Source organism: Dermacentor andersoni, chromosome 1 (genome assembly GCF_023375885.2).
Source record: "Dermacentor andersoni chromosome 1, qqDerAnde1_hic_scaffold, whole genome shotgun sequence".
Lineage (NCBI taxonomy): Eukaryota > Metazoa > Arthropoda > Arachnida > Ixodida > Ixodidae > Dermacentor > Dermacentor andersoni.
The window spans coordinates 277823057-277839426 of NC_092814.1; the positions used below are offsets into that span (position 1 = coordinate 277823057).

At 46.7% G+C, this 16370-nt stretch overlaps 1 protein-coding gene across 2 annotated transcripts in view; it reads right to left on the bottom strand.

Moving 5' to 3' along the window:
* LOC126548316 (locomotion-related protein Hikaru genki-like) overlaps positions 1 to 16370 on the bottom strand; it is a 103502-nt gene that overhangs the window by 56530 nt on the left and 30602 nt on the right. Inside the window, exon 2 of one of the 2 annotated variants that reach the window (XM_050196462.3) lies at positions 13753 to 14028. In XM_050196462.3, the coding sequence (XP_050052419.2) occupies positions 13753 to 14028 (276 nt within the window). Of the gene's footprint in view, positions 1 to 13752; positions 14293 to 16370 lie in introns of those variants that run through there. The other variant, XM_072284827.1, reaches the window with a different exon arrangement.

Below are 16370 nucleotides of genomic sequence, written 5' to 3' on the forward strand. Positions count from 1 at the left end.
CAGAAAACTATAGTAATGTTTAACAGTCTCGGAAGATAACAGCAGCTTATGATAGGTAGCGAGGCACTGGAAGTGGTAAGGGAATACATCTACTTAGGGCAGGTAGCGACCGCGGATCCGGATCATGAGACTGAAATAATCAGAAGAATAAGAACGGGCTGGGGTGCGTTTGTCAGGCATTCTCAGATCATGAGGAGCAGGATGTCATTATTCCTCAAGATAAATGTGTATAACAGCTGTGTCTTACCAGTACTCACGTACGGGGCAGAAACATGGAGGCTTACGAAAAGGGTTCTACTTAAACTGAGGACGACACAACGAGCTATGGAAAGAAGAATGATGGGTGTAACGTTAAGGGATGAGAAAAGAGCAGATTGGGTGATGGAACAAACGCGAGTTAATGACATCTTAGTTGAAATCAAGAAAAAGAAATGGGCATGGGCAGGACATGTAATGAGGAGGGAAGATAACCGATGGTCATTAAGGGTTACGGACTGGATTCCAAAGGAAGGGAAGCGTAGCAGGGGGCGGCAGAAAGTTAGGTGGGCGGATGACATTAAGAAGTTTGCAGGAACAACATGGTCACAATTAGTACATGACCGGGGTAGTTGGAGAAGTGTGGGAGAGGCCTTTGCCCTGCAATGGGCGTAACCAGACTGATGATGATGATGATGATGAGGAGGAGGATGATGATGATGATGATGTAATGTTCTCACGAATCGACGGAGGAACGTCAGAGAACTCCTCCGCTACTCTATCGGGGTGATATCCGAGTTCCTGCAAGATGAATCTCCCTGCCTTCGTTGAAGTGAGGCGAGTTAGCTATGCGCGCTCCCATGCCTCAGCAATCTCTTCCAGAGTATTATGAATGCCAAGCTGCATTAAGCTCTCAGTACAAGTTCTGCAGATGCTGTGTCGAAATTTCAGCATTCAGATGCCAGGTGGAGGGTATCCTTTAGAAGAAAAGAAAGGTAAAAACGACATCATAGCGCATTGTTCATTTGGTACAAATGATGCTGCAGTGCGAGGACTGTGAAACAAAAGAGAGAGATAGCTACAGAAAAGGAAAAGAAAAAGGAGCTCTGACTGGATTACATTGGAAACGCTGTACCATGCTTTGTACCCGAGACACAATTAAGCCTGGAAGTTAGCCGGCGGGCTTTAAACCGCTTGGTATTAGGCCTCCTGCGATGACTGCAAGCCAAGCAGCACAGGCCGCCTGAGGCTGAGCACCGTTTGAAGTCCGGAAAACATGCAGCGATATATCCGCTCGAGGAGAACAAGAAATATCGACAAGCGCAAATCCGCAACTGGAGTTTTTAATTACGTGTGCAAACAAAGAGTGCACAAGCAGAGAAGAACAAGGAGAAAGGAAAGAAGGTTAATGAGAGACAGATACGTCAGCGGGACTAACAGCTTAGCCTGATACTCCGGCTGAAGTGAAGAAAAAAATAATAAAATTGTAGCATTAGTGCAGACGCGGAATAAAAAATAAAGAACTGATCGAAAAATGCACTTAAAATAACGTCCGAGGAGCAGGGGAGAGTTAATTGGACCAAATACGCTGAAAAACCCATATAAGCTCGCTGAACAGCTATCGAATGTAGACGAGCAAAATTAGGAAGGAATTGTCCCGAGATAGTCCAAAGAGCCGTCGATCTTGTTATTATTACTTGCTTTTCTTTTTAATCTTTGGGTTTCTCTTGAACAAAATTAAATTTACGCATAACAAACTACGCTTGAGCAGGCTGTGCGCCATGAAAGGAAGCTATTAAGCATAATGTGATACAGGGTAATAGCATCTATCCAAATCTAGATGAGAACATAGTCGTTTTGGGGGGCCTCGGAACTTAACGATGATATGGGAAAAGTAAACGTCTTCGCTGGAGAGCACACAATGAACTAGGAGGACGGCGGCGCAAGTGGTGCGGGGCACTGCGAATATCAGAACTGTATAGCTTCTATGAACGCTGTGCAAACAATGGTTCCCGCATCTCCATGGAGTGAACAGGGCCGCGGAGAAAGGTCGGTGAACCCCTCACTCATGAAGGGCTACAGAAAAATAGAAGAAAGTTAATGAGCTTTTATCTTTTCTTTCTTTGTTCTTTGGCACGCACTGGCGGTTTCCGCTTGGCGCGCACTTGTCTACGGACATAGTAATCTCCATACCGTCTTTGATTGTGTCACGCAGAGCAGTCGTTTCTTAGACCGACGGTAATAAAACTACGAGAACGTGGCTCCAAGGATGGTTTAGAGAATTCCAAGGAACCGAACATCTTAGCGGCTAAAATGTTGCGCTGCTAAGCACGAGGTCACGGGTTCAAACCTAGACCGCGGCGGCCGCATTTCGATAGGGCAGAAATGCAAAAGCGCCCGTGTCCCGTGCATTGGAGGCTCGTTAACGAACCAGAGCCGATCAAGAATTATTGCGGAGTCTCCCATTACAGTGTCCCTCATAATCAGGTAGTGGTTTTGGCACGTAAAATTCTAGAATTTAATTTTTAACCGAACATCTACCACGTTTTAGAGCGCAGCTCTGCGGTGGGCGTCGACGTTGTCCCTCGTAACCGAGCGAACGAGCACAGCGAAAGTTGAAAACGAACTCGGAGATGAAAGAGGGCGATAGCGAAGATAGCGCGAGGAGGAAAACGGAGGAGAACGTAATGGCGGAAGCGTGAGAAGAAAAGCGTAGTGCCGCGCAGGACGGGCTTTGCATCGACAATGACTACGAGATGGCACCAGAGTAGCGCGCGTCGTCTCTATGGAAACAAAGCGCTGCACGAGCGGAGATCTGTCTGCGGCGGCTGCTGTGAATCGCGCCCACGTGTCACCAACGTGACACGTGGCATCATGTGGCAGTGGCGTCATGTGCACGTTGCTCCATTTGCAACGTGCCGCACGAGACAGATTGTCCGTGCCAGCCAACAACATACCGTGCAATAAAAACACGTATAGCTGCGCTCAAATTTCGCGTTAGGGAGTATCGTGATCGTCGGTGACTTTTTGAACATGAAATGGTCATGACTGCCACAATCGCCCCAGAAATGCGCAGTTCCATACCATTTGCGATGCACTATTGCTCAAAAACTTATCTTGGACTGTTCTTGAAGCCGTTCTACGCAGGCAGTTTAAGGAATTTGCCCATCACAATGGTTCCGATTTATGCCTAAATATGACGCGCAAGAACAAGTTTCAAAAAGACGCAGACGAAGAAAATACCAGTTGAAGACCTGTCATGGAATACTTGTTCGCCGCGGCGTTTGCTAAACATTCACTTGTGCATTAGGTTGTAATATATATGGCATAGTTTTGGTGTAACAAAGCAAACTTGTATCGGCAGGTCTTTCGTTGTACTCTGTAATGGCGTTGGGCTGCTGAGCACGAGGTCGCGGGATCGAATCCCGGCCACGGCGGCCGCATTTCGATGGGAGCGAAATGCGAAAACACCCGTGTACTTAGATTTAGGCGCACGGTAAAGAACCCCATGGTGGTCGAAATTTCCGGAGTCCTCCACTACGGCGTGCCTCATAATCAGAAAGTGGTTTTGGCACGTAAAACTCCATAATTTAATTTTTTGTGCTCTGGACTCGAAAATATGCGACACCAGTTTAGTCAGATATGCGCCAGCTGGAACGATCAAGTAGTTCCTATAAGCTTCAACTTTTGCGGAATGACGATGGGAATTTCTGCATGGTTTGAGTGCGAGAAACTACAAGGATCCCGTTAGGTTTTACTAGACTACGCCATTAGGGAAGAGAATAATCTGACAATCTGAACTCAGAACTTGACTCGGATGGACTAGATTCTATAGACACTAGCAAATTGGCACTATCATCCCAGCGCAGCAGTCGTCTAGCGCTTAGCCACCGTATCCAGTTGAACAGCGGAGTAGGGCGACCCGAGCTCCAGAAAAGAAGCGTGGGGGGGAGGGGGGCATTTTGTGAAGCTGTTGGAAAGGGTATATATATAGTCAGCGAAATATCGGCACAATATCGACGTCATTATATTGCGCACCATTGAAAACTCATTAAACTTTACGGGCGTACAGAACGGAAGGCCGGATTCATGGCGCACTGAGACCATGGCGCACCACTGAGATTCATGGCGCACCAAGGGCAACCAGTAAGAACGATGAATGAGTCGCATCTGTTCCGACCCAACCCTTACTTTCAGTGCGGGAATTTTGGGGGCTCCTGGCCAGCGTCGAAGAGGCGAGGTCGTGCGGAGCTGAGATTTGGCGCCAAAACTGCCCTGACATCAACAAGGAAGCGAGGCTAAGGTTGGGGCAGTGGAACACGGCTGGCGTCAGCCGTGTTCAACGTCCAGCGTCACTGCGTCTGGCGACCATTGGGTTCGCGGCAAGCAATTTTTTTATGTTTTATTCTTTGCAGCTTGTGGTTTCAAGCATCGCTACACAACCCGGCCTACGCGCAGCAGGTTGTTTCAAGCGAAAAAACGCGCGCACGCCAACGGGACGTCGTCCTCAGGCGCGGGCGTGCTCAACTTAACTGTGTCGTGAGCAGCCTAACATCAACTGCCTACTGTGGCACCCTGAAGCAAGTCCTTGGACTCTATCTTCTTGTTGACCTCTTCTTTGGTGAAGGACTAGTATTTCATCAGTATACTCCGCTTACAGGGTCGTACGGGATCGCCTGGATGATACCCTGGTCGTACGGGACCACCTGATACCATGAGTGCGCGTGCCGACCTGAACGTTGTAGAGCAAGTCTGAGGACGCACGAAGGACGTCCTCAACTGTGTAGTTCTTCCATTCTATTCTTGCACGGCTGCCGAGCTGTGGGCTGCAACACGAGTGTAATGGCAAGGCCTTGTACCTGATAGCCATTTCCCTTTGGAAATTTAGTGTAAGCTTGATGACGCTTTTCAGCTGATTTTTCGCTATATCTCATAAGGCAGCATCCCTACCAGCGTGTCGCAAATGGATCGTTTCCTCCCAGTGTTCGTGATCGATACTTGCCTCGTAACGCTAAGTATAAATTAAAATTAGGGCAATAGATAGAATACATCAGTACAGAAATACTCGGAAATTAAAAAGAACGAAAGTTCGAGGTCTCGATACTTGCAAAAAAGAGAGAGGGAGAGAGAAAGCTCTACAAATGGGAAGCCCCCCCCCCCCTTCCCCCAAGTCACTTTCTTCTAGAAAAGAAACGAGGGTGCGATTAGCCTGGTCGCATTCAGACGCACAACCACTGGGATACAGGCGCTCGTCGATGGTCGTACAAAGCAGATAAAGATGATGATAGGTAGTGTAGCTACGCGCGCTCCGCAAGAAAGAAAAAAAGGAAAAGGGGAAAAAAGGAAAGGAAAATAAAGTGTTCACTGTAATGTCACGTGCTAGGTATCTCACGGGAACCACAAGAACCACGCGACGAATTGTGCTTGCGGGTGTAAACGTACAAATTTCAGGACAACTCGAATTGTTAGTTTAAGCATTAGAGCTCTTTGATCTGTCATTTCGGTATTTCATTACTCCTTCTTTTTCCTTGTTCCTACCTTCGATCTGTATAGGTTTCTATGCCCTTCTTGAACAGTAGTGTAGGCGCTTGAACGGGGCCAAGAATCGGACCCGTTAGTGCGCTCCTCCTTGGCCACAACGTGCAGCAGACGACGGGTTGAGTGCGAAGGAAAACTATAGTCACGTCACGCAGGTCATACACACGTGCTTGACATTACGGCAAAGTGTTACGGCATTACGGCATTACGTGCTTGACATTACGGCATTACGAAAGACACGCGGCTCCCATGTTCATGCTGATCAAGACAGCATATACGATCCTCCCTGCTCTTGCTCATGAACGCCCATGCACCAAAAGGTTTAATACAAAAGTTACTAGTAGAAGCTGTGGCTCTGCGATCGGCCAGCAACTATGGGAATGATGGCCTTAGTACATGGATTTATGTAATCTTCGTCCTTGTGGGCTTCAAACTCTTATTTATAACACATTATCTTTCTACGTTTTCAAGGGCTAGTCGTTTTCTAAACGCGGTAAGGCAATTAGTACCTGTGCACACACGCAACCATTATGAGCCTTGGTATTTATTACGCAAGATTTTGTTGGAAATTATCTGCGTGGTCACAAAGCCGTTGGAAGCCAGAAAGACGAAGTCAAAGGCTGTGAACTATGTACTAACCATAGTTCCCAGGCCCATAGACACTCGTGCCAGAGGTTCCTCTAATTTCCGTAGGAAGATCTATACCACACACTGCATGCGACACTATGCGGTGTGTTTCAGTGGCACATCTCTCCATTTATTAAAAATGAAGAATTCGAGACAAAATGAGATTTTTTTGCTGACCAAAAGGGTTATCATTGGTGGGCGTCAGAAATTGTACGATAACGAATAATAGATTCTTTGATCGACTGGATTTGTGCAGTTAACGTTTAATTAACATTGCTAGTACGAACGTGGCGACTGCAGCATTGAGGCCGGTCAATGCTCAAGGGCGATTCCTTTTAGTATGGCAAGCCCCAAACTAGCACTGCAGGTTTAATCTGCCAACTTAGGGCAAAATGCATTGGCGTTCCATTGTCGTTTGTTGAAACATCAATGTATTTCGTGGTTGATATTCGGAATGGTTATCTCGAAAGTGGTGAATTCCTGCTTAGTGGACGTGCCTATATAGCACTAAGCTGTTTGAGTGTCCGAATAGCAACATGTATGCCGAAGCTTCTAATTTAATCAATGTTAAGTCATAAAATTTACCTAAACTACTAACTGGTAAGAATCGCGCTGTTTCTGATATCGATCAAGCATGGCCACACTGAAAAATTATCACTTTGTCTCGAAACCTCTACTTTTGATAGAGCCGTTGCCTAAAACAAAACAAAGCAAAAAAAAAATATAACAACAACGGTATTTTCACATGTCGCGCATACGAAGCATGGGCCGTCGCCCGTTTCCTGCACACAATCCGACTCGTGCCAAGAGCGCAGCGGCACACTTACGCACGTTGCGTGCGCGTCACTTTGCTGTTATTTTGATAGTGCGCAGAAAATGACACGTAAAGCTGTCAACATCCGAGCGCTCGGCGTGCGGCAACACAAAGCGCGCCGCTGCATCCGTTCGGCAGCGCCGGGCGTCGCGTTGCCGACAGGGAACAATTCGGCGCGAGAAATGGGCTGAACGAAATACACTTTTGGTCGTACCTCTGAGCTGCAGCAGGCCGTCGTTTCCAGCCTTACCAGCATATTGCGCACTCAGTGCTTGCGCCGGGGCTCGGCACAGCCTGACAGTGCCGCCAAGACAGTGAGCAACTGCAGCGCACGTATACACAAAACGGCGGGGAGGGAGCTTCGAAAATCCTTCGCTCCACGCAGCGTCGTTCGCGCGCAAGTCTCTCTTGTGCGCTAGCTTTCCGAGCGCGTCTATTCGAGTACCCTTGTCAGGTTTAACAGTGACATGAAGTTCCCGTAGTGAAAAAATCGTAATAATAAATGTATACGTGTAACAACTCTGGCATTAAGCAAGCTGATCCCCGTTGCGTATTCTCGCTCTCGGAGAGCAGGTGCTGCTGTCTATGTACTTGTCATTCTCGGGCTTAAACTGTCGGGTTTAAAAGCCCCGAAGCTTCACAGCGGGCTTTGAAAGACGCAGTAATGGGGGTGCTTAGAATTCATTTTGATCATCTCGAGTTATTTAACGTGCACCCCAAGCACCAGTACACGATAGTTCTTGCATTCCGCCCCCATAGTAACGCAACCGTCGCAGTCGAGAAGCGAACACGTTACCTCGCGTTCACCAGCGCAAGGCCACATATCGACTGAGCCACTGCGGCGGATGCGGTCTTAGACTTATACGTCGTAAAATGGAGCTGATTAGGCCAAGCATAAATGATATTTTATTATCGCAGCCAGTAAAAACATCTGATAGCATAAGGCGCGAACGAACGACGACAAAATACCGACACGTGTACTTATGTTTTTCTGGTGACCGCTTTTCCCGGCTAACAAATGTTTGTTATCGCTCGGCCTGCGGGAGTTTCTCGAATGTTGTCGATGGTTCTATGCGTCGTCTGTTGTCGTCGAAGTTTGTGTAATCTGATTGTATGCGCTACGCGAATTGCGTAGTACTTTCTGGAAGGCACGCAGGCACTAGCGATTACGCTGGAACCTTCGACGAGTCATGTATAAAAGCCGACCCGCTTGACCCGCTGATCAGGTTCCTACGATCACTGACTATGCTCGCCGCTATCGTTGTGCTTTGATGTAGCCTGTTTTTCTGGACACAGGTTCGCCCAATAAAAAGTTGGTTTCGCGATACACAGTTTTTGGTACTGTTCTTCAGAGCCGCCACAACGTGGCAATATGACACGCACTATATGTGTGGTTATTTTGTCCAAACTTCAGTTGCTTCATTTCTGGGAAATTTATCTGCTCTGTTCTCTTCGTTATAAGCAGGATGAATGACAGAGGATAGACCCGGTACAATACGTGCGCATCACGATGTTGTTCAAGTCAGGAATAATCATGCAACGCCTTCTGTCTTTTAATGGGATTAGCATTCATTGGCAACTTGACCCACTTTGCGGTATGTTTGTATCTAACCTCGTATACGGTACAACTTCGTCCACCAGGTAGGCGCCACTAAATATGTGCCCGAGTTGACAACTTGTACCACTAGGTGTATGCCACTAGGTGCGTGCGCATTTTTGGTCAATCCCTCATAATGGGGACGCGCTACACTTTGAAGAAAATCCTTTAAAATTTCCCCGGTGCTGGGCGGAATTGAACTCGCGTCACACGACTTCTTCAAGCACAGCAGGCCGACTGTTTAGCGTGCTACGCCACGAATACGCCGTGGGCAGCGAGGTAAAAATTCTCAGCGTTCGCATGCACCCACGTGGCACGCATATCGAAGGCCATGCGCGGATTTCGTGGCAGGACCGATGGATGGCGCATGCATGCTGCATCGTGTCTAGAGAGAAGCGCTCAAGAGGAGACCGGACACAGTACATGCCTCATGCATGACGCGTTTAGGCGATGGCGATACGGTGTGTCACTACCTTGCTTCAATCCTAGTCGCTATAACGTTGACATTCATCGTGAGATGGGTTCTGCCGGAATTTCCAAGTGAAGTTTTCTTCGCGTACCCTTTCGGACTTTCCTGGCCGTGGCTGCGGAGTAGCTCCCACTTAAAAGAAACTGAAATACGTGCCCAGTGTTGGGAACTAACCTAGGCCTCCACAACAGCCCGATGCGCTAACCAGTAAACCACAATCGCAGGTATACTTATATCGTGCCAACGCCAACTAGCTCTTTGAGAGGATCGCCGCGCATGTGACGTTGTGTAGCACGGGTATGCGAGAGCACATAAGCGTGCACGCCAGTTAATTTCATTGAGAGTAGATGTCAAAATCAACCGGTAAGAGACGTTTGGGATCGAGTGTCGGTGAAAAAAAAGTAGGGAAGAGATTGATACGACCGGATTCGTTACAGGCATAGGCAGCGGTACAAGGCAGATGGAGACGTTTAGACTAAGAGAAAACATTATTAAGAAGATGTATACAAAAAAATTCTAGAACTAAAAGCATGTATAGCATACCTGATTAACTAAAGCAGGCTATAGGTGACTGTTTATCACCACCCCGTTTCAAAGGCGATGCCAATTAATCGTCATCATCGTCACTAAAGACTCAAAAATGAAATCGGCAGATTTCAAGCGCTTGATTAACCGCTTCACGAAAGCTTTAGTTTATATAGATTCCAAATGTGCGTTGTGTCTGCGTAATTTTTTAACCAAATGCGCGCTTTGATGCCATCGTTCAAGAAAACAAGAAAACAGGTAAATTGTGGACTTCACCTCAGTGACGAAACCGAGAGCGTCGTAACAGAAGAAGCAACGAAAGATGGCGGAGGATTTAAACAAGCGTATGACACACAACATCGCTAGTTTGATTTTTTTTTCTTTTCGCTCCGAACCCACGGGCAAAAAGATATTCCAAAATGACTTCTTGGGCAAGTTGGTGCTTAGATTTCCTAGGTATACATTGTGGCGCAAAATACATTTCTTGAAAAGGGACAGAAGGAAGGAAGACAGTGAAGAGCCAAACTACCAACTGTTTAATGACAGCCTGAACAAACGTATAGAAGAAAAGACAACTTCCGCTCATGCGCAGGGAGCCAAGGTGTGACAATACAACATGGTCATGATAACATACTTTGGATAAAGCACATTTCTGTGGAATATAATACGATAGATGTATCGCTGACACAGTCAGACCCTTTCTTTTTAATATAAAAACGCTTCCAACTCCCTTGCAGTTTAGTCCCTACTTTTGCCAAGAATCAATACTTGTTCAAAGCATGGCGTACGACGACAGGCTTTACAGTGCGCAGGAAGATGCGCCTTGTCACACTTACCGATACTATTAGCGTGCTCCCTCAGTCTGTCATTAATACAACGTCCCGTTTGTCCGACGTATGACTTGCCGCAATGTAGGGGTATCTCGTAGACCACCCCTTTAACGCAGTCCCTGAATTGTTTGGCGTGCTGCTTCTGGCAGCCCCGCGGTCCCTCGCGTGTGATCCGGGGGCACAATTGAGCTAACTTGTTGGGAGCCGAAAAGACTACCGGAATGCCATATCTGGTAGCTACGTTCTTGAGGTTATGGCTCACACGGTGCACATAAGGTACTACTTCTGGTTTTACTCGCTCCCTTTCCTTCGAGTGCGTTTTCCCACTCGCAGCGCTAGTTTATAGCTTCTGTAGGAGGGACTCGACCACGGCATTTAAGACAGACTGAGGGTAGCCTGCTTTTAGAAGTCTCTCAAGTTGATGGCAAAAACTCGCCTGCATCACATGCACACATGACTTGCGCAGAGCCGATTCCAGGCAAAGTAGGGCGATTCCACGCTTCACAGTCTTAGAGTGCGCTGAGTCATATTGTAGCAATTCTTTTTTACCTCGAGAGAGGTACGCACAGCAAACGTGATCACTCTTAAGTGTTAGGTTAAGGTCTAAAAACTGCAACGACCTGTGATTCGGAGGCTCGTTAGTAAAAGTAAGTCCTTTTGCGTTTGCTCTAAAAACATCTGAAAACTGCTCAACCATATCATGGCATGGCAAGGGGCATCTATTGTCAATAACAACTAAAGAATCATCAACGTATCTAAAAACTTTAAGAACATTAGGATGAGATGAAGTAAAAACACATTGTAGTGCGTGGTCAAAGTAGGATAAAAATATGTCACATAAAATGGGTGCTACACTTGACCCAATGCAGATGCCCTCTTTCTGCAAAAATACGCCATGTTCAAAACAATTTTCAAAGACAATGAACTCTGTCGAATGCAGTCCGATAAGGAAGGTGCTTTTGTAGCTCTTCCTCGGCAAGCCTTTAACGAAAAAGCATTAGAGGCAATCAAAAAGAATTTTAAGCGTGTAAAAGTCAGCTTATCAAAAATTAAGAAAACCATGACTTCCTTCTGTGAAGAAATTGGCTGTGAAAGATTAGCTAAGCAGATCAGAAAGAGTAAAAAAGATTCTCTTACAGCTTTCTTCAGTGCCAAGACCCATAAGGTTGATGTCCCGTTTCGAACGATTATTAGTGAACGGGACACGTGGCAATATTAAGTCAGTAGTTTTGTGCTAAAATCCCTGCAGCTTCTTCAACTCAATGACCCTTTCTTGACTAGAAACTCAGAGGAAGTTTTTGAATATTTCCGTGGCAGCCAAGAAATAGGCTATGTGTTCTCCATTGATGTAAATGACCTTTTTTACTTGGTTCCGCATCCTGAGCTTCTAAAAGCCGTTAAACAGTGCATTGATGAAAGTGGCAAAGCTAATTTTGTGTCTAAAATGGAGATGTCGGCTTCGAATTTTGTTTCCCTCTTGGAAGCTTATCTCAACCGCCCCTTTGTAACTTTTAAACACGCCATATTTTTGCAGAAAGAGGGCATCTGCATTGGGTCAAGTGTAGCACCCATTTTATGTGACATCGTTTTATCCACCTTTGACCACGCACTACAATGTGTTTTTACTTCATCTCATCTTAATGTTCTTAAAGTTTTTAGATACGTTGATGATTCTTTAGTTGTTATTGACAATAGATGCCCCTTGCCATGCCATGATATGGTTGAGCAGTTTTCAGATGTTTTTAGAGCAAACGCAAAAGGACTTACTTTTACTAACGAGCCTCCGAATCACAGGTCGTTGCAGTTTTTAGACCTTAACCTAACACTTAAGAGTGATCACGTTTGCTGTGCGTACCTCTCTCGAGGTAAAAAAGAATTGCTACAATATGACTCAGCGCACTCTAAGACTGTGAAGCGTGGAATCGCCCTACTTTGCCTGGAATCGGCTCTGCGCAAGTCATGTGTGCATGTGATGCAGGCGAGTTTTTGCCATCAACTTGAGAGACTTCTAAAAGCAGGCTACCCTCAGTCTGTCTTAAATGCCGTGGTCGAGTCCCTCCTACAGAAGCTATAAACTAGCGCTGCGAGTGGGAAAACGCACTCGAAGGAAAGGGAGCGAGTAAAACCAGAAGTAGTACCTTATGTGCACCGTGTGAGCCATAACCTCAAGAAGGTAGCTACCAGATATGGCATTCCGGTTGTCTTTTCGGCTCCCAAGTTAGCTCAATTGTGCCCCCGGATCACACACGAGGGGCCGCGGGGCTGCCAGAAGCAGCACGCCAAACTATTCAGGGACTGTGTTAAGGGGTGGTCTACGAGATACCCCTAGATTGCGGCAAGTCATACGTCGAACAAACGGGGCGTTGTATTAATGACAGACTGAGGGAGCACGCTAATAGTATCGGTAAGTGTGACAAGGCGCATCTCCCTGCGCACTGTAAAGCCTGTCGTTGTACGCCATGCCTTGAACAAGTATTGATTCTTGGCAAAAGTGGGGACCAAACTGCAAGGGAGTTGTTGGAGGCGTTCTTATATTAAAAAGAAAGGTTCTGATTGTGTCAGCGATACATCTATCGTATTATATTCCACAGAAATGTGCTTTATCCAAAGTATGTTATCATGACCATGTTGTATTGTCACACCTTGGCTCCCTGCGCATGAGCGGAAGTTGTCTTTTCTTCTATACGTTTGTTCAGGCTGTCATTAAACAGTTGGTAGTTTGGCGCTTCACTGTCTTCCTTCCTTCTGTCCCTTTTCAAGAAATGGATTTTGTGCCACAACGTATGCCTAGGAAACCACGGGCAAAAAAAATTCTTACAGAACGGCAACCTTTAAATAAGACTACATTGAAATTAACATTTTCTGAATTTATTGTGCATTTGTTCGGCGAAGAAATTTGGGAAGAAAATGAGAACTTCCACTCTTCAATATTGTAAGCAAGTCGCTACACCGATGGCACCGTTTGTAAGGTCACCAATTTCTCCGTTTTATCTTCTATCCGTGGGTCCTTCATGTATTGGATGAGCCCACAGTTGTCGGGTCGGGTATTCGCCTATTATAAAATGGAATGCCATATCTTTTTTTTTTTTTTTTTTTTGCTTTTATGGCGGGGGGAAAAAGCCATTAACTAGCAGTGACCAGACGTTGCTACAATTCATGACGTCATCGGGAGCTAGTGGGGTAATTACCACGTGTCACCAGATCCCATCTTTTATTATTGTTATGCTAACCATTTACAGTTTTTACGTGTTCTTTCGGGCCACAGTCAACCTCCGCTCCCGGTCCCCTATTTGGTATTCTAGTAGTATGCAGGGTTGCCAGACTAGCTCGCCTCGATATATTTTTCTTTTGGTGTCGTTTTAATCCGACCACCTACCTCCAGCCTCGCTCTCGACGGCGCACAAAGGTCCGAGCCAGACGCCGTTGACGCACTTGATCTTGCAGGCGCGCTTTTTGGCAGCGCCCCCGAAGAGGCCCATGAAGCGCACTTCGTACACATTGCCGAACTGCTGCGCTGCTGTGCTGTCGGTCTGGAACAGCGAACCGTTGAGCACGATCTCTGGCGGAGGGCAGCTTGTACGCGACGCCACGGGTGCTGGCGACGATGGCGGCCCGCTCGTGGTGGTGGCCTCCGTCGCTGGCGTGCCCACCACTGCACGGGATGGGGCAGCAAGCACATGAAACCACACAGCGCCAAACAGACGCGCGCTGACGCGTTGCCAATAGCGCGGTAAAGGTGCGTTCTGTGAGCACGGTTGCGGCTCTATACAGCGCGCAGGCGACGATCCGGGTCGCGGCGACACAACACGCGATAGTTGCTGGACGCGAAGTACACGCCCACGCATTTCACGAAAAAATTTTGCGCGCTAAGGAACCCCAGATGGTCCAAATTATTCTGGAGCCCTTCACTATATACTGCGACCCTCATACAGCTTGTCCCGTTGCTTCTGGACGTTAAATCCCGTAATTTAAATACCAGAAAATTATAAATCGACACCAGTGCAACGTTGGATTTCGTACGGCAAACAGAAAACTTGGCACCTTGTTTTCATCGGCAAACTTGAAGAACTTGTCTATGACGAAGACGGACTAGCCCGCCACGTTGAAGACGACACCAAAATGCAAGGCCTGCGTAAGGGGTCTTCGCACATGCCTATCTGCTTTAAAGCACTTGAGACAACTAAATCTGCTTAATAAAGGCATCGCCAATTAAATTAGATATGGAATTTTGCGCTTGATATGAAAATCAGCGGAGAGCAGTCATTTAGGAACGTCACAGTATCCGATTCCAGCGGCCTATTTTATGTGCCGTTCACAGCCTCTTGAACACGAACTCGCAGTCCGAGCACGGCAGTGACTGGTCAACGTTTCTCGCCGTGCTCGTAAATACGGCCATGGCGCCTGTTGAGGATGCGTGCATATCAGGGGCCGCAGGTTCTAGCAACAACGCCTCTTTGTAAAGCTGGCAATACTTATGCCGTGCATGCTTTTGCTATATTTCGTGAGCAACGCCCAGCAAGCCCGATCTTCCAAGGTTCATGGTCGCATGCTTTATTAACGCGTGGGAAATTCAGCGCATTCCAAAACTGTCAAATGAGCTATAGCGTCGCACTGTTTGGAATCGTCTCTTCAAAAATCGTGCCCGCGCCTAATGCAGAAAAGTTTCGAGAATCAGGCCAGCCGACTTTTGGCGGCGGGGTTCCCCTACTCGGTCTTGATTTCTGTGTCTGAGACCCTCCTTCAAAAGCTAAAATTAGGAACACGAAGAAAAGATGACCGTCGGAAGACCGACAAGCCTTTGGTTGTGCAGTACCTGCACAAGACTTCGCCCAGTCTCAAGAAGGTCGCCAACAGGCATGGGGTGTCTGTTGTTTTTTCGGCACCCAACAATCTAGCACAGCTCTGCCTACGCATCTGCAACTCTAAAAAAGGAGGTTGTCAGCTAAAACATGACAAGCCGTTCACCAAGTGTTCCACAGGAGTGGTCTACGCCATTCCCTTGAAGTGTGGAAAGGTTTATGTCGGCCAAACCGGCCGCTGCATTATTGAACGCTTGGGGGAACATGCCCGAAATTTAAAGGAGCAGCACGTACATTTGGTCGCGCACGTAATTAAATGTACAGGTTGCTAGGCTTGACTGGGAGAGACAAAGATTCTCGGGAAGAGTGTCGACACGACGGCGCGGGTCAGTTTGGAAGCGTTCTACATAAAGAAATATGGCAGCAAGTGCGTACGCTCTGTATCGCTTTTTGCTGCAGAGCTTCAATTTTCGGAAGCGACCGCTTACTGATTTTATTATCTGTTAGTACCCCTTGGCTTCTTTTCTAGTCTTTTTTTTTTGTTTTTTCTGTGTCTGTTTCCGTTGATTATTGGCACGTACGTACATCGATGCGCAATGTAATTTTTTCCCGATTGTATCGCTCCCTTCCACTTCTTTTCTGCCTTTCCCCTTATATAAGGTATCCGCCTTCCCTTAATAAAATTCAGTTGACAGTCGGCACCTTTGTCTCGTCCTTGTTACTTTGTGGATGCATGTGTTAGCGCTGTAACAATTTTCAAATCAAGTATGCACCAACTCGTCCAGAAAGAAGTGTTAATGAAGCAGTGGGATGATGGCGAAAGAAGGCCTGGAATCGGAAATCATACTTTTTCTTTTGTTCGGTCTAATCATGCATGATCAGTCTGTACTCACATGTCAGATGGGGATTTTTTTTTTTTTTTTCGTTTTCTCGACGTCGCGTGACAGACACGCGACGTGGTGGTAGCCCAAAATATTGTTCACTAATCGTGGAGAGCTGATTGCAGAGATGAAATAGAAACAGTTTGGAATATATTTACGTTATAGCGGCCCAGTTCCACAATTCTATGGGACTTGCTCTTTTTGGTTTGAGTTACTGCAGCCTTTACGGGACAGATAATTATGACTTCTTATAGCATATACTTATGCCTGCGTCACCGTTTTTAGGCCGTAAGCGTATGTGATCATACGCAATT